Here is a 22,235-nt window from a genome sequence, read left to right as displayed (position 1 = left end):
AACGACGATGTGATGGAGTTGAAGGAGAAAGGGGTGGGCAAGCGGAAAAGCATCCAATTATCATGCCCGATGCCGGGGCTTCTCACCCTGCACAAGCTCGGTACCAGAATCGACTGGAATCCGGCCGGGAAGCCGGGCCCGGTAGACGTCGAACGAGTGGGATTATTCCGCGTCCGGGTCGGGGCCGAGGGGGCGGGCCGAGGGAACAATGTCGGAAACGACGGGGACGGTATGCCGAGATATGCAGGATATCGCGCAGAACTGCGATCCTTCGAGGTCTGAGAGGAGAGAGAGAGCTATGAGGATACAGCGTGGCGCAAGTATAGTGAGCCAGATATGTACGCCCCGCGGCGCCGCGCCGCGCAGCGTCGGGAAGAGAGGAGAGAGAATACGTCTCTAAGTGTATTATCTCTCCGAGGCGAGAAGAGGAGAGAGAGGGGGAGACAAACAGAGATATAGATAGCAAGAGAGCGAGAGAGAGATCTTGCTCGCCACGTACCGCCTAAATATGTAATAATATCTACGGGAGATACCGGCATTCTCCGACCTCGAGAAGAATTCGATCAAAATGTGTCGCGATACTCTCCCGGTATGCCAGGTGAGGTACGCGCCGCGCCTCTCCTCGCCCTCCTTCCGCAGCTTCCTGCCGCTTCTCGCCCCCTTCGACCCTTCCGCACCCACGCCTGCCCTCCGCACCTCGTCGCATCCCCTGCGTCTTCTTCCGTCGCCGCTTTGTCCTCGTTTGCACAGGATCGGATACAATAAGGGCGACGTTAGGCATCCTTGCCGCGTTCTCGAACTTCGCTTCTCGTATTGCGTCCCCGCGTGAAATTTCCGGCCGTACGAGGAAGCGGAGTGAGATATCGGAGAGGCTCAATGTTGACTTCTATTAACACCCCTTCTCTATTAGTTCTTAACGTTTGATATCATAGAAACTGACCCTTGACGTTTTCGCGACATTAATTTTTTTTTTCGCAGTTAAATAATTAATCTTATGTATTCGCGTTGAGTAAAAATAAAATGGTAAAATGACGTTTACCAAGGAAAATAATAAGAGAAAGTAAAAATTGGTATATGCTAAAAGTCTCCGAGTAAAGACACGAATAATTTAAAAAGTCGCTTACCGCGAGGCGATTCCGTCTGAAGGAGAAGATCCTCATATTGCGAGAGCGTCCCTGCTTTTAGGTGCAGCAGGAATTTCCGAATGCGCCATTCGCGTGATATTTTAATACTTTATACCTCACGGTCCTTGCGAGTAAATCTCTGCCATGATAAGACCCGCCAGGAATCTCACCCCCGCAGAACATCCACCGTTTATAAGAAATGTTTTCGAAGTTTATGAGGGCGACGCGAAGTCTCCCACTCTCTTTTTCTTTTTTATTTCGTTTTTTAAATAAAAGCAATGCCGATAAAGGAAAGGCGCGCCACGTTGCAAAACTGACAATAAAATCGCGTCGTCGCTAAAATATCATCGAAAAATGCGACGAGAAATTTTCCCGTCGAGAGCTCGCACCAATGACACAAGGCGATTTTATATAGCGTTACTTCCAGATTTAATTTTCAGAATAATCCTATAAGTTGAAATTATTATTTTACACACCTGAACATATATGACGTATCACTATCCGTGTCTCGGTATCCTGCGTCCTCCGTTTTGACTTTCCGATCCAGCATCTTGTTCCTGACTTCTTTGTGGCACTGACATTCGCGTAAATACGACGATTCAATGTAGAAATACGCATTAATTAACGTGATACCAACGAGGACTTGATAAAATATTCTTAGAGCCAACGAAATATTTCGATTACTTAATAGGAATTTCATAACTAATACATTTTGATACATGTCATTACTCGTGTGGCTGTCAAAAAATATTCAGTTATAGAAAAAAATACACGACACGCGAGAATATCAAAATAGGCAAAAAAAGATTACATTATCTTACTCGTTGCCACCGCCGGTCGGCACTGAGCGACCCAGTAAATAATAACAACAATCTTAAACATTCGAGACTTTCAAGAAGGTCAAACTTACAGTCGCACGCTTTTCTGAGTATTTCTATTATGTTATTACGGGCTGGCGAGCGATACACATGTGGTGTACGTGCGTCGTTGATTATCGCGTTCACGTCGTGTGAATAAAATATTTCACTAGCTCTTCGGAATCGCGTTATTTAACACGTATGACTTTAATCGAATCGTTATCTGCGCGAGTGTCAGTGATAGTGTCTAGAATAGCCGGATATATCGTACATTGACATGTGTGTAAAATCATTTATTGTACAGATCTCCGATTTTAACAGACATTTAGCGAAGTTATCAATAACAAGGAGACGCTCAAAATTTAGGTCGGTATTTTAATCCGCTATAATCTGATAGATAATCGAAGCTTATAAATCTCTGATTATTTGTCAATTTGTATTTATTTTATACATATTTTGCACATCAAAAAATATTGGTCCAAACAGAATAACAATCAAATAACAAAGTTCATGCATGTATGTGTGAAAATAAATTTATAATTAAATCTATAATTTAACTATATATATAATTAACTATATTCTCAAAAGGATCGCAAATAATTTACAACTATGCTTGTGTTTCCCTTGAAATTTAGTACAAATCTCGCACGTAATCTACCTGCAGCTGAATAAAGTTATGTAATTAATACAAACAATTGATTAAATTGCGAATGATAGGTCGCAATGTCGTGGCTTTCTGTTATTTTATAGAGAATAAGTATATATCTTATGTATGCTTATGATTTGGACCATAATTATTCTGTGTGTTTGGGCTTGCCTCGACTAATACAATGTCCAACCTGAGTATTGTTGTGACGTCACGAATTTAGACGCGGATTAGGATTAGCTATCCTCCGTATCAGGCGATGCAACTCCAAACAATACGCGTACAATGGATGTATCTTGCGCGAGATGACACCGTGTCGACGGCCGCTCCAAATTGCGACTGTGTGATATGACAAGACTAGATACCATGACTTTCTCCTAATCCTCTCCGCACATCGTTCGTCGCATAAGCAAACGATTTTTCCTCAACGTTTTCTTGCGGTTGTTTTCGGATCTCTGAAAAAATCTCTGTAGACAGGTTACAACAAACTAAAATTTTCGCGAAAACTTGTGTATGCTTTCTAATCGCTAAAATCTAGAATTGTTTTGGAGACCTCCGATTTTCTTCTATCTTTTTTTTTCTGTGCTCGACGCATTAAATTTATCACATATGCAACTGCATATGAGACGAAGAGTAGCAAAACATGCTTCTGAGCGAAAAATTTATTTTCATTTTATCTCAAATTGCCCTTCTCTTATGAACATAAAATTGGCCAAGTAAAAATAGAATGATATAGAAGAGAGATCAATTAGAATATATGAGGTAGTCTCTCGAAGATCACAAGCACGTAACTTCGCAAACCAAATCCCTAATGCTTCGTTTTAATCCACCTGTGCTCTTTTCTTTTTTGCAGTCATATACATCGGGCTCGCGCGGAAGGACACTCGTGATGCCAACTCGACGACGCTGCAGATTTCTTGCACGAGTCAGGTGCGGAGCGTCGACGCGTTGTGTCGATGAACTTATCTACAAGTCAACCTCCAGGTAAAGTCAGCAGTCACACGACCGAATGTAAAGTGCATCGTTGCATAACGCGAAATCGCGCGCGCGCTCGACGCTATTTTTTTCATGACTGGTAGATAGAAAGGCTGAAAGTGTACATACATATATAAATATTTCTCTCTTTTCTTTTTTGTTCAAATATTCGCGGATAGCGATTTCCCGGCGGCGTAACGGTTTCCCGATTCCGCGGCGGGAACGACGGAAAGTCAGGTTTTTCTCGGGGCCGGGCGGCGGTCGTCATTGTTCCAGCTCTTTCGCAATTAGTTATCGTCGGCATCGTCACGCGAACCAGCACGGCAGCCGCGCGGCGGTAGTTTTACGACTTTGCGACTATCGACGTTAAATAGGGTCCGCGGCATACCGGTCTCGCCGTGTGCACCCGGGTCGAGATAGCTCGAATAAGTGGCAGGGCATAAAGAGCGGGATAATTGTCAATTTCATCGCGAACGGGAGAAGGGACTCCGCGGCTCCCGCGCATTAAAATAAGATAAGCTCCTCTCAGCGCATTCTCTCCCTCGACCGTTCTTTTCCCAGCTATTAAAGCTCCCGCGCCTTCGCGCTCCTCCTCCGATTACCGTTAGGGAAACGCGCGACGCGCCGTGGCGTTCGGGAATTAAGTGTTTGGCGGAATTTCTATTATTATCTAGTTGCCGCGACGCGATCTCGGAGCTTCGTGACAAAGGGAGAAAAGAACGCGGCTGCGGATACCGGAGTATAACTCGCCTTTTATCGTACCAACGACACGTGCGACTACGTGTGCTTCCGATACCGCAAATTCAGGTTACGTCAGCAGAGGTAGTTGCTCGCCGGAATAAAGGAAGCTCTTAGAGGTCGAGTGAATCGATCGGCGGGTAACGGGAGTCCCGCGTATATCGAAATAAATCACTTTCGTCGTGGGATGATGTTGCGTGGACTTATGATTAAAGTAACCGACAATTGCGTAAATCTGTTCGTCGAGCTCTTTGAAATCCGTCGGCCAAAACGGATGTGATGAAAGTCTTTAAATGTAATGTACACAGTAAAAAAACATTTTGTATTAATGTTAAAATCAGTCCTTGTTCAAATTTGTGTGTTAAATTTTTCACATACCAATGTATTAATTTAACACGTTATGTTATATCAATATACATGTATTGAGTCGATATTGAACATGTGTAAGTATTAAAATACTGCCGGTGTTAAAATAATACATTTTATATTTCAATGTCGATCAACATATTATGGACATTAATTTTTTGTGTTAATTTTTTACGTAATATTTGTGTTACTTTTCAACCTACTCACTTTGCGTTTGGGACATGTGAAATGTGTTAAATTTAACACAAAATGTTTTACTGTGTGTTACAAGTTTAAAATGAGAATGTAGTCGCGTCAAATTTTTCCATTCTGATAAACGCGAAGCAAGTTTAGCGTTTATCGCGCTTGAAATACGGTATCTAGGAAAACCTCGCGGTGCTTCGCGATTGCGTTACATCCGCTCTCAAGGGTGCGAGGCGGAAAGTCGCGCCTAAACGAGCGACTCGTTTCCACGGCGGGCCGCGTGCCGAAGTTCGAGCGGCGGAAATCGGGCGTTAACGTAATTAAGTAATTAAAGCGCGTTGGACGAAATCGGGGTGGGTGCTTGCCGCCGTTTCCATTCAACGCACAACGCCACGTTGAAAACCCCGTTTCAACTCTAGCGGCGCAGCGCGTCGCGACGCGTCCCGTCCCTTCGTGTCACGCTTTGCCACGTCGTGCTGGCCCGTTTGTAAACTTTTGTGCGGCACAATGCAGCCGACCGACAAAAGGAGCTCATTGCGCGGCAAACGTTTAAAGGCATTAATTACGGCGGGCTTTGTGCGAGTCGCAAAAGTTAACAGCTCCGGGCATTATTTTCGTATGCTGTATTTTGGTTCGCGGGAGAGCGCGCTTGTTTGACATCGTCCGTTATTAATCCTCACGCTGTATTTTTTCCTCTCTTTTTCGGAACACCGCGATGTACTGTCGTGCAGTATTTTTGAAATGCTGTTCGCGTCAGTTATTGGATCACATTTCGTACCGGTATAAAATAGGAATTACACAGGAGTGGTCTCTTCATGAAAATACGCGAATAAAGCAAAGGAAGAGATTTTATTAATAAAGATGCACAGAAGTGAAATAGGTAAAATCTTTCTACCTATTTATCTGCTTCTCGTTGCGCAGATGCATAAAAATTAATATCACGTCTTGCATCTCATAATCAATAAGTAAATTAAGAAAGAACAGCAATAAATCAAGTATCCCAATTCGGAACAGATCTGTGCAAAATCCTTGATGTAACCTGTAGCACGTTCTATTATTTGCTGGAGATTCTATTCTTAATCTTTCCGACAACTCAGGACGTGACACCATAATTTAAAGTTCCAAACTCAAGGTCGAAAAAGTTGAATAGAGACGTAAAAGGTCGGTCAGAGATCGTTCAACCGGGAAAACGCCAGCGGACTTTTAAGCCGATGCACTTGCGTCGGGTCAGTTTCCTTTGTGCTTACAGGCAACCAGCCGATAGTCCCTCGAATCCATTAGGTATACAAGAGGATTCCACCTTGCGCCTTATCCGAAACGTTATGTTCCTAAGCACGTGTATTGGTTATTTCGACAAACGGATTGCTTCGCGTAGCTGACGTAATCGTTTATCCGCATATTTAAAAGCGAATCTATTATACTTTCCTGACGTAAGATGTTTTTATGCGAATCTGTTCTGAGAAAATCAGAGTCTCTTCGAATGCGTATTCAGCGAGTAGTTTTTTTAAAACTCGACATTATTATTAGAAGCAGATTGAAAATTTACGAATTATAAATCAGCAATCGAGAATTTAATATATAAACAACATCGCTGGACTATCGGCCGAATGCATCGAAAAATATATTTAAATATCTTCCTAATATGTTGAAACAATTTGCATCACTACTGAATGACAAAATGAGGAGAACATTCTCCATATTTTCCCGCGTTATGCACCGAAAGTGCATTTTAACTCGTCCACGCATCCGTCACTCGGGAGAAATGCGTTAATTGACCAGTACGGCTTCCTCTCGGAGCCGCGCGATGATGCGTTATGTTCTCATTTATTAACGTTCTCATTTGCAAAGCCTAAAATGCAACCCTTGAAATTCAACAAGTGCTTCCCGAATCCCGAGCGAGAGAGCGAACGGTCGAGCGAACGCGCGAGTGAGTGAATGAGTGAACGAGCGAGCAACGAGCGAGCGAGCGAACCAACATCCAGCCTCTATTGCGTGCGTGACACGACTGATCCACCTTGTACGCGGGGTGCGGGGTTCATTCGGGGACGCAAGGTGGGGATTTGTTCCGTGAGGATTGGACGGTCGGTCGGCTTCGCGTCGCTTCGGCCATCGTCGGCCGCGATCGGATTCTGGTTTCTCCCGCGGCCGCCTAAGCGGTGTCAGCGTGTGCGCAGACCGGCTGCGCAGCAGGCGTGTGCGTTGTCCAGATTCTTTGTGCCATTCCTGGCATACCAAAAACAAGAGTGGTGACCGTGCTCGTATTTACCGGGGTGCAGTCCTGTGCGCTAATATAACACCGTGTGAATTTCGCTCGCGAAAATAAAGGCCGCCCCCGCGTTCGCGCGCGTGCCGCCACGTCACACAGCTCGCCCAGTGGTAAGTACACGATACAAAACAGTGGTGAAACGCCGTTCGCGAAAGAGCGCGTCCACGCCCGTGTGTGTCTCGACGGCGCGGCGTCGTCGTCCCGCACCGGGGGCCGCGCACGAAACGGGTACGACAGCAGCGATATTACCCGCGGAGAGAGAGAGAAACACGGACGGACCGACGGACGGATAAGACCGACGAACGAAAAAGAGCGAGACAGAGGGAGCGAGGGACGCCATGCGTCAGACGGAAAGGTGAGAGACAGAGACAGAGGCCGGGCAGCAGCGTGTGTGTTCCCTGCGTGAGAGAGAGTGGACGTGTACGAGCGAGTGAATGCGCGACGCCGTTATTATCCGCCAAACCGACCGTCGCGCGTTCGGACGCACTTGTCAAAGCCGTACTTCCGGTGGAGGGCGCGCGCGCGCTACCGGTTAGGTTTACCTGCTGCGAAAAAAGGTGCGAGAAAGTTCGTTCGAGGACGAAGAGAGAAAGAGATTAGCATGTACCTTTAGGTAGAAGGGTGAAAGCATAATGGGAGAGGAAGCAAAGAGACGTCACTATCCACGAGCCATCGATGCGACCGAAAACGAGAGAAGTGGCTGCTGCCGGTGCGGTTCTCGGTAGAAAGAGCTGTTTACGAGCGCGCGTCGCCGTGTCAGCTGTGTGTCAGCCGGGTTTACGAGCGCGGCGCGCGATTCTCCACGTATCGCGCGCACCAGCGGATTCGGCGCGACGCGGCTCGCCGTGGAGGTTAGGGCGGCCTTTCTCTCTCTCTCCCTCGCACGACCATCGCTTCGTCGCTGGTGTGTGCGGTGGTGTGGTAAGCTGCGTGCGCGTTTCCTCGCTGCCGGGGCGCGGGGCGCCGTTGACAGAAACGCGTGCTCACCGCCTAGTCGACCGTCCGCCAGTTCGCTCGTACGTAGGTACGTTTGTCCGTCCGTTCGTTCGTTCGTTCGTTCGTCTGATCGCTCGCTCACCGTGTGTCGCACTCTGACTCGCGTCGTCGCTCGCCGCTCGCCCGCTTCTGGTGAATTCGTATGGTGAATTATTGATCCGCGGCGGCGTGTGCGTGCGGAAAAACCGCGTTGGTTGGGAGCCAAAGAGAGAGAGTGAGTGAGTATGTGTGTGTGTATGTGAGAGAGAGAGAGGACGGTAGGAACAGAGGGAGAGAGATAGACCGACAGATAGGTAGATAGAAGAGAGATATCGAGGAGGGGGGGGTGGTGGTAGGGAGAGACGAATAGGGTAGCCGCGGAGTGGCGCGCGCGGTGGCGCGAGAAAGCGCTTAAAGCGAGCACACGGGGTGAGATGTGCGCTGGTTGGTGTGGTTGTATATTGTTTTGAAAAGTGTCGGCGCGCGCGAACGCACGCGACGCATCGTGTCGTGCTCGTCGCAACGCGTGAGCTTGAAAAACCGGACACCGAAAGAAAGAGGAAGAGAGGGTGGGAGAGAGAGAGAGTTCCGGAATTATCTCTGCTCCGAACGAGAGCGAGGCGAAGTGTACATCTTTGTGTCTCCGTCATCAATCGTTCGTTCGCAGCGTGTATATGTTGTCGCTCCTCCACGCGTCTTGTGTTCTCCTCTTGTCGTCCGTCCGTACGCACTTCCGTCTGACTGTTTGACCGAACGCGGGAAAAGCGTGCGTCGTCGCGCGGGGTGATGCACGCGGCAGGCGTCGAGATAGGACTTTCTCGTCGGGAGGCGGCCGGTGGAGTGTCGCGGAGTGTGAGAATTAAAATCGGAAGATCCCGGTTCTCTCTGTGAGATCTTCGTGCACGGCTACGCGACGACAGCAGTTTCGTGGAGACGCGAGAGAGGAGTCTCGGGGACATTGTCGCGTCTCCGTCGCGGCGACGAGGAAGAGGGTGTGTTAGTTGTGGTGTTGTCGTCGTCGCGGACCACGCCGACGACGGCGACGACGAGGAGGTGGAGGAGGTGGAGGAGGAGAGCGGCGGGCAGCTGCGTCGTCGCGCGGACTTAGAGAACGCGAACGCGGTGTCGTTTTGTTTGTACGCTCGCTAACGCGCTTCGATAATCCCGGAGGAAGCAACGTCCCACCTTCGCCACCGCGGCTTGGATGGATACTGTGCATTATTTCTGGAGTGAGTTTCTCTTTTTATCGTGTCCCTGTGTATGTGTGTGGCTGCGTGCGTGCGTGAGTGCGAGCTCTCCGGCTCTCTCTCTCTCTCTCTTTCTCTCTGTCTGTTTCTTTCTCTTTCTGTGTCTCTCACTCTTCTTCGCTCCGTCTGCCGGCGCGAATACGAAGAGAGTGCTCTTCGTGAACGCGAGCTGTGCTCGGCTGCGGCCGGTTTTTTGTCTTGCCTCTAGCTAACCAACGTACTACATCGCGAGAGACGCTATTTCGCCGCCGTCGCGCTCGCGGAACGAGACACGCTCACCCGCGAACAGCTGCGCGCGATCGTCACGCTATTGTTTACGCGTCTTCCTCGCGCTCTCGGCGCATACCTGACCGAGCACCTAGAATATAAATCCATTGCGGCTTCGCCGCCACTTGAACTCCGTCGAAAATCTTCGGCGGTAAGCACCGCTTCACTTTTAAATCTATCGCTAAATGCGGTTTAGTAAAATCGAAAATACGCCAAACAGAACAATGTAAAGAAAATACAAGTCACGTTTACCAATTCGCGTAAAGTAATAACTTTTATCCTTGTCTTTCTGAGATATGAGTTTAAAAAAAAAAGTAAGAGACACATTGCACGCAAAGCGTAGAATAGTTGTGGTAATACGAATATATACGTGAGAATCCTTAAGATGTCAATTTTGGAAACATGAAGACACGAAAGTTCAGACAGTGCAGAACAGAGACGTATCTCACAGAAAATGTACGCTTGCCAAGTTTAGGATTAAAGACGCGCTTGAACGCGCATCTCTCTCTCTCTCTCTCTCTGACCGATCTCGTCCAGCGGTAAGAGATCGTTTTCCAGACAGCGGCGTTCCGATTACGGCAATTTATTTTTTAATCCCCGTTCAATCTCGTCGCGACGATAACGCGCGCGCCAGTTAATTCGTAGATTCATCGCGCCGCCGCGTCTAATTTCCCGGATCGCTCTCTCGCACTTTCGCGCGCGGACCCGCCAGGTGAAGAAAAAGGAAACCATCGCGTAATCTCCCTCGGAATCGCGTCAGTAATTTCGGGTAAAATCGCGCGATGAATCTCTTTCTCGGCGGCGATCTTTCCCATCGGAGCGTGACCGGTCGCTAACGAACGCGAAGGGAAAAATGCCGGGCGCGACAGTCGGTGTGCGCGCGCGTTGCGACGTTATCGCGGTGGGTTATCGAAAATAATTTCGCGGCAACGCCGCGGCGTAATGCACCGTTACATAAATTTAATCGGATAACTCGTTATCTCGTGACGGGCGAGCAACGAGACGTGGTGGCTATATATGTAGGGACGCGTCAATGTAACGGGCTGTCGATACTTATTCGCTACACCACGTGCATCGATATCGCTTCTGATATTACCTTCCTGAAAGATATCGATAGTAGACACGGTTATCATCGATATCCCCGATGCTAATCGAGGAAGAAAAATTTAGTGTCGCGGTTGATCCGTGAAAAATTAATCACCGGACGTTTTTGACAAATGACACGCGCGTAGTCAGCTTAGAAAGCACATGGTGCTGCGTTTCAGAGAACTATTTTTATGTGTATCAACACGTTTATTACAGCGTGTATCTTTGATTTGACATTTTTCATACGCCGAATATTTGCGTTGGAAAAGTACGAAATTTTGAAATTATTTACTATCAGGGAACATATTATTCGTACTGTACAAACATGCATAAATAAGTTATATACGCATATACATGTGTGTGTATACGTTGCTTATGAAAGGTCGCATCGCGATCTTTCGCGCGCCGGGTTCATGTCGAATGCAGACGTGCATCGACGTTCTCCTGATTAAAGTGCCGAACCAGAGTTCCTTTCAAACGGCAACGAAATTTTCCTTCGTGGTCTTTTTGGAGTCGTACTCGTCGCAGTCTTACTTTCACGCGCCGACAAAGTTTGATTGCGAATTTGCAATCAGGAGGAATCCTTCTCTCAAACCCTGCATCGAGTTCGTTGCGAGAACCGCGCTCTCTTATTTTTATTTCCGCTGAGAAAAGTTGCAATTCGTGCGCGATAACGGCCACAAATATTTAATACTGTCTATCCACACGCCTCCGACGGCGATGAATAATAAAACTCGGGTTATCGATATCTCACATTCGATACAGGCCGTTATCCGGTCGATCTATGAATATCGTGTGTCCTTTGTTTACAATTTGATGATAAGAACCGCTGTGATTGCACAGTATAATACCTCCTTTGTGCGTGTGTGTGCGTGCGGTGTGTCGAACGATCGATTCGATATCTCCGTGTAGTTAATCATTGAGATAAGGATCCGTATACAAAAAATAACCGGCTGCCACTTCCTTTCTCAATAGATTCGATTTGATGCGTTCTCGATTACGTTTTCGGGAGACATTTCTGAAGTCGATGACGAAATCGTTCGAAAATATACCGGCCACTTGCCCGTTCCGCGGAATACGCGCGTGCTCCGCGATGTATCGCCGATGGCAGGTCTGGAAATTACGCGCTTTTCCGATTATTGCTCGCGGTCGGGAGGTAAAATAGTGTACCAACGTGGTCCACGTTTTAATTACAAAACCACCATTAACCGCGCGTGCGTATTCGTATGAATAATGACTGAAGCCGAGGCGCGTAAGAACGTGTTGTTAGGATAAAAGGGATAGGAGGACGATAAATTGAAAAGCTGGACGTCAGTGAATAGAATGGCTTAGATATTTTTGTACCTGATATTTTACATTCGTGTGGCACACTCATGTTTGCATTCTGCGTCATTGGGTAGTCCGTTTACGCGTGTTCGAGAGCTCTAAAAAATCCGAGTAAGGTCTCGCCGGCAACATGGTGAGATCCGCGCGAGCGAGTCGCACGATATTTTAATATCTGCCTCTCGCGGACGCACAGCGGGCGTTTCTCTATTTTCCGCGACCACGTCGCCGCAACCAATTGTGCTAACATTTGCGATTCGCTTCCACTTTCTACAAACAACGTGTCTCGAGTAGCTCGAACGCGTGGCACCGATCGCACGGTTTGTTCTACGTTGGCCAGCAAAATTATAAATTTCCGTTATGATACGCAAAAGCGTCGGCTTCCCCGGCGAGATGAAATTTTTGCGAGCCATCCGGGCGAATAACTCGTTTTCTTCTTCGAGGTTCGCCGCAACGCTCGAGCTGGAAATTATGACGCCGGAAGCGATCGAAAGAAACGAAAAAATTCACCCGCAATTTATGCTCAAATAACTTTTTGCCCGATGAGACTATCGCGCGGAAAACCGGCCAGAGATCCGTGTAATATCGCCTGAAGCCGCCGAAAGCAAAACCCGCTCAAAGCGGAGCGGGAAATGTGTCGCTTTTCATATTGATAGAGCGCAAAATATCGGCGAGGCTGTATCACCAAGTCTTTTGTGTTACGATTTTGCATCTGTGGTCAGTCGAATTAGTCGTCGTGAAACCTCGGACCGTATTTTCAAATGACTCGATCTGTTTCAACGTGCGAGAAACTTCCTCTCGTTTACGACGTCATAACTCAAGATGTCCTGCGGATGCAGGTAAACGCCGACCTCCAATCGGTAGGGTCGAGTCCGATCTGACGTACAGTTTAGCGAAAAGTCACTCCTGTAGCCAGCAGGTGCGGGCTGTATTTCTCCTTCTCTCCGTGCTCGTTCCGCTCCTCTCGTTCCTACCGGCCGGTCAGCTCGTTTCTCTTCCTCGAACGTGAGTGAGTGAGCCAGCTAACTAACCAACCAACCGACCAGCCAGCCCGAAGAGCCGGTAGCCAGCAATCGGTGTATTTCGATAAATTCGATATTCGGATCTCTCTCGAACGCGATGATTTCTAAGAGGATTATCACGCGGTATCTCTAGATTTTTATCTTATCGCGCGCGATGAACACACATCGGGAAGAAACGTCAAGTCCCCCCGGAAACGGACGTGTATTATTAGTTGCGTTCGAGAAAACGCGTTTCCCCATGGACGAACGTCTCGACGGGATCTCGAGCAGCACCGGTGGTATGTTATATCGCGGTTTATCGGTATCTCAATCACCCGGGGGATAATTGAGCGCACGACAGTGAAAAGTTGATGACGACGATGATGATGATACGATTCCGCCCGTAATCTTGCGATTATCACAAAGTGCAGTCGCGTTATCGTGAGCGGCGTTTCTCGATAATTGTGGTTACACCGACGAACGGTCGCGAATTACGAAATACCGCTGCCGCGGTAATCGTGGCGATATTTTCCAGCGTGTTACAGTACGCGCGTGAGTCTCGGGAGGGAGAAGCGGAGAAACAATATAGATTATTTTGAGTCGGTAACCTTTGGCGAAATGATCGAACTCTCTTGGCGAGGCAGCGCCGCGAGGGGAGCTCTTTGAACTGCGATGCAACGGCCTTGAACGCGAGCCGCGCATTGTTAAATGAATGGATTGTTTGTATGCGCGGGTGATTTTTCGCTCGCGGCCACGATTCGCCTTTCGACTCCTCTTTCCCCATCTCGTTCGAACTGTGTCTCTCGTTGAACTTATATTTTATTTACATAATATGACATAGAGCAGCACACTGCTGTAACTTTTCAATTCTTCCACTGTTGCCTATCTCGTAATTGAATCTGAAATTGCGTTAATCTAAAGTTTACATGCTGAAAAAACGCCCGTGGTTAGCATCCGTCTCCGCCTTTCGTGCTTTTAAATCGCACGAGAAGCTCCAATCCTCAACGTTTTAACATCGTAACTATGAATGTCGCGGTAACGAAACGCCCGTGTCGTTTCTTCTCGTTTGATCTCCGTCGTGCCTCTCCTCCGCGATCCAGACACAATGGGACACCCTATGGAAAGCTATGCGAGTTGCACAATACTGGTCTACAAGTTTCTCGTGGATATAAATAGGATGCCTCTCTCTCTACCTCTCTTTCTCTGTCTCTCTTCCGTTAGTCTACGAAAGGAGCAAATGGATTATCGCGCGCCGCGACTCTCCGTCAACGACTTCTCCTCGCTCTCTTCTTTCTCCTTCTCTCTTCTCTTCCTTCGCCGTTTTGCGCTTCTTTTACTCGGGCGCGCGCGCGTACGGCTCTCGGACCGGCGGCGAGCCGCGTGGCTTTCTATTTGGCGTAGACGGTGCCAAATCGTCAAGTAACTAAAATTACCGCCAAAGGTGTACGTACGCCCTCTTCCTCCGGGGTTGTCGCGTCGTATATCGAATTCGCACGCACTCGTGAGAGTGCGGGACAGATAATTGCATTACAAATTACAGCGTAAATCTGATTATTACTCGCGCGTACGATACCAACTTCCTCTTCGTTTTCTCTCCTTTGTTGACGAATTTGTATCTGCGCGCTCTCTCTCCCTGTCTCGAGTTAACCTTTCGTGTGTTCGCTCGCATTGCGAAAAACTAAAGCCTCGCATAATTAATTTAATTTACTCGGAATTTCGGCGCGGCCCGCTCGCTCGCATTTCTTAATTGCGATGCGGGAAATAAAGCGTCGTCGCGTATACTCGGCTAATGACACTTTTCGCGGGTCGACGGGACGAGCTGGCGAGACGCGCGGTCGACGCGCTTTCTCGAGGAGATTAAAACGGCCGCGCGATTAATACTCTTTCCGCTCGCGGTCGTTACAATCACGCGGGCTATTATGCGATACCGCGATATGCACCGCTGTTGCGGCTTCTCGCGCGATTTCCACCTCGCGGGAAAATCGCGCGCTGAATTTACGACGGCGGCGTTATGAGAGGAGAGGAGGCGCGGACATAAAATATTCATTAAGTTGACGGAAGATTTTCTCCTAGAACCTCGATACTCACGACGCGTGCGTAAAGGCTCGTTCAGACGGCTGAGCCCTCTCTCCGAGACGGCGTTGTGTCAAGATCGACTCGTGCGCGACTCTTAATCGGTAACCCGACGCCGATCTCGACTCTGTAAACACGTGAAAATAATCCGTCCATTTATTGCGATTTATTGGCGATGCAAGTTTCATTTTTCCGTGTCTTGCTACGTCGAGAATTAAACTCACAATTACGATAGCTTTAATTTTGCATCTTGCCGTTTTACCTCTCTCGATTATAGCAGATGATTATATTTATGACGCTGTACTCCGCGTTTACACGTCAAGCCACTCGATGAAGTTAACGTGTTATTTTTACGACATCTCTTTATGATACGCGTACAATCTTCGGCATTGCGACGATCACAACAATGAATTATGTTAACTCGCGTCCTGAGTGCCGCGTCATGATTTTATTCAACGCTTCTTCCATGAAATACAGCATGTTAAAATAATATCATGACGACACATTGTCGTAGAAAAAAGAAGCAAGGAAATATATTTAAATAGGCGTTAAGTCGATCTCCTCTCGCGCGCCGGCAGTTTTAGCGGGACCTGCGGGAAAGGTCGCTATTCGTGAACCGATTTGCGAAAGGTCGGACGTCACGTTGTCGGATTTTATGTATCTGAACCGGTGGAACCAGCCGGCCAGATTAAAAAGCGATTTAAAGCCCTGCTTGTAACTTTCGAACGACTACGAGGTTGTAGTCGCGTCGCTTCAACTTTTCCCGCGCGTTCGCCTGCTCATTCGCTCGCTCGCTCACTCTCACGTAGGCGCGCGCACACACACACACACGTGCGGCTGATTAAGCAACGCACGATTAATATCGTTTATCAGTATCGTCGATTAGACGTAATCGACGTGTGTTACGCGCCCGACTGGTTTCGGCGGTGCGTGAGTCACGCGGTCGTCCTTCGTTGGTTTCTCCGTGTCGTTACGAATATAATCGTCGTCTTTCGTGCTCTCACGCACCTCGTAACAAAAATCATTCCGTTTAGATCGCCCGAAGGAACGTGTAATACGCTTGAGATATATCCAATACTGATAAATGCGAAACACTGAATACGATATGCGTATATAATAACGTGCTAATCGCCACGGATAACATTGACGTGACAAAATCGCGGGTAAGAAATTTCGTTTTGGAACACGCGAGGAAATCTAACGGGAATTTCGTGGTTGCGACGATTTCGCTTTAGGTAAGCGACGAAACGGCGGAATCGATAACCGCCATCGATATCGCGAGCGAACGACGATGCATATCACGAGCGCGCACGGAGCGGTCGGCAATGCGTGCGTTTATCTGGCAGTTTAATGCTAACAAACGCGTGCGATTCGATCGCGTGTCGAGTATATATGTGCACTGAACTAGAGAAGGAGGAGAGACAGAGAGCATAGAGTACGTGAGACTCAACTCTCCCCTGGAGGGAGTCGTACGGGCCAGAAAATCATGGGGTGGCTTTACCACCTGGTCGACCGCCCCCTCTCCGCTCCCACGGAATACGCGTGCACATACACACACATGCAACGCGCACGCGCGTATACACAGTCAGGATTCCCCTCGCAATTGTCTGCACCCTGTGTACGTCTTTCTCTTTCTCCCTTAGCCCCCTTCTAAAATAATGCAACACGCCACTGTGGTCCGTCTGCATACCAACCGAGATCACGCGATTCGCTCGTACGTATCGGTCACCCGGTATGGGCTGCCCTTCGTAACTACCTGTCCTCCGGACTCGTTCGGATTCGAGCGTGGTGCTCGATTTCTCTCCCTTAGTGGCTCTACCACCATGCCAATTGCAGATATGCGAGATACGCAATATTGTGCACGGCGGTGGGATAATATTTCTTCAATTTATGCACGGCGTATGTACCGTACGTATGTGTACGCGTGTGTGTGTGTATGCATTACGGATTATGTAGCGCGCGATATACGCTGTAATCTAGGCATCTTATAAGGTAAAGACGAGGGTTCGCTCGGCCATTTCGCGTTCTACCTAACGTGCGCTCCGTCGCTTGAGCGTCTTCCGTCGCTTTATAGATTCAATAAACATTTACCCCTATCGGTATAGCTCTACATATCGAGCACGAGTTTCTCTTGTAAGAGTCCTTCAACGCTCAAACGAACTCTTGTCTGAGCGTCCTATATTTTTAGACGCGAAAACGCATGTTTTATTTTCTCGAGGAATTACATTTACAAAGTAATACGTAGAAATATATATATATATATATTTTTTTTTTCTTCGTTAAAGATCACGTGTGTGCGATGTTACAGAAAATCTTTTATCTCGATGAAAGAATATTCATTCGTGTCCCGTGAACAGTCCAAGAAGAAACTTGCGCGTTGCAGCAAGAGGGAAATCTTATCTCACCACTATAAAGTACAAACATTTTATACGGACAACAAGCATAATAATTCGAGAATTTAATACAGCGAGCGTAATGTACTGCGCCTCGATAATTTAGGTTATGAATAACAATCCAGTGTTATGAGGGTTAAGTACACTCGCGAACAAAGAGAAGGGAAAAGGGGGAAGAAGAGAGGCAAGGTAAGCCACACGACCGTGTGCGTGCGTGCATGTCGAGATTTATTGTCGTTCGGCGACGATGGACGCGTGATATTACGTTACGATAATTGTTTTCGATATGAGAGGCGTGTCACGGGTAGCCGGCTGGCGCCCCTCGTCTCGACTTGGTATATTTTTTACGTCTCCGCGAGAGAGAAAGAGGGAGAGAGCAACGGATCGACAGACGCCGGTCCAGATCGAAGCTCGGATAACAAAGACGCGGATCTTTCTCTCTCTCTCTTTCTCTCTCCCGCCGGCTTGCCTGGTCGATATACCTGCAGCACACTTCAACACAGAGCACTGTCGAAGGAGCGAAGGGTAGAGACCGTTACTTGACTCTTATCCTTAACCTGAAACAGACTGAAAAATATTTTAACAAAATATGCAGATGCGATATTTCTATCCTGCTCTCTCGGAGAGTCTTGTACGCGAAAACCTCCGTCTTGAAATTATCATTTTGTCTTCTTCTCAATCGGGAACTCAATCTCGCGAGTTGTAAGTCTCCAACTTCGTCTCGCATTCGAAGGCGGAAATTGCGACGAGGGTAATTTTGCCAGCGCGTGGCTCTCGACGCACGTGAAGGGATAATCGCGCGGATCAATCGACTAGAAAGTCTCGAGAGCGTGAAAAAATCTCGCTCGATAGCGGATTTCTCGCTGCGACGACCTCGGGGAGGAGCAGTATCCCGCTATATCTTCTCCTGCGACTAATTATCGCTTGATATTTTCTAGAAAGGCCCGGGAATCGCGTGCCCGGCACCGCCGGGGTGTTCGAGGGCAGGGTCGAAAGGATATAAACAACGACCATTGCCGCCGTACAATGGCCGTTCTTATCGTCGGCTAAGAGACGTGATTTAACGCGCGAGCCGCGGCGTATCGGCAGGTCGACCGGTTAACTAGAAAGTTGAAATATCTGCAGGAAGTCGTGCGCCGATGGATTTCTCGTATGAGTCGGTCTAGGAGCGATCTCGATCGGCGAGGTCAGCGTGCGAGCGATTCGCCAAGGCAATCTAGAAGTTCCTCGTAGGAGAGAAGCCTTGCGGTTATATGCTCACATGTACACACACACAGACACGCATATTCGCCCATGAAACGTATGATCGGATGATTAATATGTAATAAAAATACTTTAACGCGAGAGAATTGTCGTAATTTTTTTTTTTATACTCGGTCGTTCGCTTTGTGAGGACAATTTCTCTCTTCGAACGCGTCACATGTTAGGTTAGAGATCGGAATTATTATCAGAAACTCGAACATCAACACAGAGCGAAATTTTCACAGGAGAGGAACAATTTTTTCATACTTTCTCTCTCTCTCTTCACGTTATCGTCTTGAAATCCTTAATTTATTTTGAATAAAAAAACGCGATGAATTTAACGCCAGAATTATTTCAACGAGACATCTTGCGTCTCCTCCTCGTCGAAATTATTCGAATACGTTTTTAAATGCGAAATGCCTGGCGCGCGCGGGCTCAACAACGTGATATGTCGTTACGACACTCGTTTTATTCATTTGCCTCCGAACGGCACAAACCAAGAGTCGAAGTGAGACGACACCGCGAGAGACGGTGCTGATTTTATTTCAAGGATGAATAGGAGCTTATAGCCTCGGCACTATTTCCAGCGGTCCATTAGTTCGTTGACTAGGAGAGGAAAAATGTAATAAACCGCGACACGTCGCGTCTTCCAGCGACGATATAGAACCTTCCGTGCGGGAGAAAAATTAAATTGCTTCGCCTTCTCTCTTTTTCCGTCTCCTGCCTCGCACGCTCTTCGTCCTCTTCCTCGTCGTGAGTAACGTAGATTCACGATTCGCTATTCAAGCTGACAGGGCTTCCGCGTGGAAAATTCTTGCTTCCGCATCCTTCCGCGTGCGCCTTCATCTGCAAATGATGATGAATTAATCTCGACAGAAATCGGTTGTGTTGCTTATCAACACGTCTGTTTGGACTTATACATCACGGTCAATTATAAGAGAGCAAGTCTTCAAGTAGTATATCGTTTCGAGAAACGAAGCAATGATGCGATAATAAAAATTAAAATGATAATTAAATTGATGATAATTGCATTTCGTTTGAAAACTTGTGTCTATAAATGAAAGAATATATACGACATAGAATTAATACATCGTGGTAAGGGAACGTGTTATCAAACACTTGCCGACCGTGCCGTTTCGTGTCTTAATTAATGTGCATATTTTGCAATGTATTTTCGCACGATCTATGCGGAAATTCGATCGAGGTAAGCGAAACGTGATGGAAACGAGTTTTACAGTTACGGCCTGGTGTTTACGAGGATCCTCCCTGCTCTCTCGGCATAAACGTTATTTGCGCGTACAAGAGCCGTGCGTTGTTCCTCCCTCTCTCCTTCTCCGTTCTTCTTTCACGACTGTTACCACCAACGTCGTCGTTGTTGAGTAGAAGGAAGAGAAGGAGGAGTAGGTACGACGACGACGAGGGTGACGGCGGTAGTGGCGACGGTATTGCATTAACACGCTCGAATGGAAATTACAGCGTCCTGGTCATCCCGACGTTTCGTGGGCGCGTTTACGACGTCGTTTCCCCCAGTTTTAATGAACAATGAGAGCAACACGAGAGGGAGAGAGAGAGAGAGAAAGATATACCACGCGACCGTCGTCGAATCGCTGATCATCCGAGTTAAGACGGGCGTTGATTAATATTTACTATATATTCTAACGTTGGCAATAATCGATGGTTCAACTTGTCGGAGTATCGATCGAATCGAAACGCACCGAGCAATTTCGGTAAAAAAAAAAATGCAAATCTTTAATCACGTTTTTAAAATATAATTATTTTTATGCTCCTATGTACATATCAAAGTGAACATCGTGAATGTGTAAAAACTGCAGAATTACTTGATACAATTTTTCAAACAAATTTTTTTATATAAACGGAATGAAATATTATTTGGACCGCGAGCTTATCCGATATTTCCATGTTTGGAAGTTTATCGTCTTATATATATGTTCGTTCTTGCTGGTATAACGATTTGTTTGCGATGTCGAAGTTCGAGCTTTATCGATGTCAGTTCGTCGGCGGGGCTTCTTTGGCGTGTTACTCGCGCTTCGCGGAACCAGGCGGCTTGCTCGTTCGTTCGCTCGCTCGCTTGCCTCTGTTCACCGTGGAAAATCGCTGACGAGGGGAACTTTCTAAGTGCACGCTACATAATCCATCGCATGTCGGGCCGCCGCTGTGTACACACACGCGCGCGTGTACGATCAACTTTCGACCTCGATGGAAATGTAACAGGTAGTCCCTCTTCCTCCCCGCGCCGAGGAGATCCGAAAGAGAACCGCGTGACTACGCTCGAATTATACGTATGTGTACGTAATATTTTATGCAATTGCTGTGTTCGCGTTCGCCGCGCCAAATAAAAAGATCATTATCGCGATTGTCGATCCACCGTCGATTTTCTCGACGCTGCACTTTGGTGAATTTGCATTCGTGTACGTGTGCGCGTTTCTCGGTAGACAGCGACATTTTGCAGTAGATAATCGCTCCACGGGAGAAAATCCGCGAGCTCGCGGTTTTCGCGGATGCGCTCGTATCGAACGGATGCTATTTAGTTATGCTGAACGGCCATTGTTTTGTTCCTCCGTGTTATCAGACTTTTCCGCGGAAACTGCAAGGTTAATTAAGAGAACTTTGGATACATATTCATATGGCGGTCGCGAACAATATTTTTTTACCCGGCAGATTTCCATATCGCGCGTAGGAATTACGTGAAGGTGTGCCGATATATCGCGCTATTTTCCGCCTTGCATACTGTGATCGCGACGATCGACACCTCTCTCGGCTCCTCGACGAATGGCGTCCCTTGGCCCGGCGAACATTGATTCGCTTTAGGAATTCGTGTCTCGACGGAAACTGTCTGTCGTCTCTCATTGTTGTCGCGTAAGAAAAAGAAATAAGTAAGATAGCCGACGGTATCAAATGCAAATCCTCTTTCGACAATAGAACTCGATTAATTTGAATGACGCCGGTTGGCGAGCATGCGGGGCACTGTAACGCACCCGAATAACCCAGTTGTTCCATCAGTGATTGAAGTTCAGAGCGATTTTCGAGCGAAAACTTGAAAAATGTTTTTTCAAGTTTAATCTCAGGAAAAACGAAGATATACAAAAAACAATGAAATTGTGCAAAATATGTCAATGTCAATTAACATAAATTAACAAAAAATTGTAGTATTGCGCGCGAACATTTACAAAGAAAAATTTCTGCCGAAAGTTCTGGTGGCTCGTGCAAATGAATGACGGTAGTTTGACACTGCGTAGAACGATATACGTTATTAGAAAAAAAAAATAATTTGTTGAAAACAAATGCCCAAACTTCAATGATATATTGTTGTTCCTTCTTCTATTATTAGCGCCCGGTTTTTGCCGATTACTTCTCGTACGTTATATCAGTAAATCTCGCGATTATAACTTTGTTCACGTGTTGTATGCCAAGTGACATGTTGTGTGGCGACGTTTTAGCGAGGATGAAGGCGC

At 47.2% G+C, this 22,235-nt stretch overlaps 1 protein-coding gene across 2 annotated transcripts in view; it reads left to right on the top strand.

Annotated features, from left to right (window-relative positions):
- The first annotated feature begins 5,865 nt into the window (after nucleotides 1-5,865).
- LOC106748451 (protein scalloped) overlaps nucleotides 5,866-22,235 on the top strand; it is a 147,495-nt gene continuing 131,125 nt past the window's right edge. The window contains exon 1 of one of the 2 annotated variants that reach the window (XM_014626968.1): nucleotides 5,866-7,265. Coding sequence is in view for 1 of the 2 variants with exons in the window: in XM_014626969.1 (XP_014482455.1) it covers nucleotides 9,335-9,359 (25 nt within the window). In the remaining variant the exon portion in view is untranslated. Of the gene's footprint in view, nucleotides 7,266-9,235; nucleotides 9,360-22,235 lie in introns of those variants that run through there. The other variant, XM_014626969.1, reaches the window with a different exon arrangement.

The sequence above is a fragment of the Dinoponera quadriceps genome, unplaced genomic scaffold (genome assembly GCF_001313825.1).
Source record: "Dinoponera quadriceps isolate SergipeBrazil2010 unplaced genomic scaffold, ASM131382v1 scaffold2183, whole genome shotgun sequence".
In the NCBI taxonomy this organism is placed as follows: Eukaryota; Metazoa; Arthropoda; class Insecta; order Hymenoptera; family Formicidae; genus Dinoponera; species Dinoponera quadriceps.
This window is presented reverse-complemented; position numbering and strand designations above follow the sequence as displayed.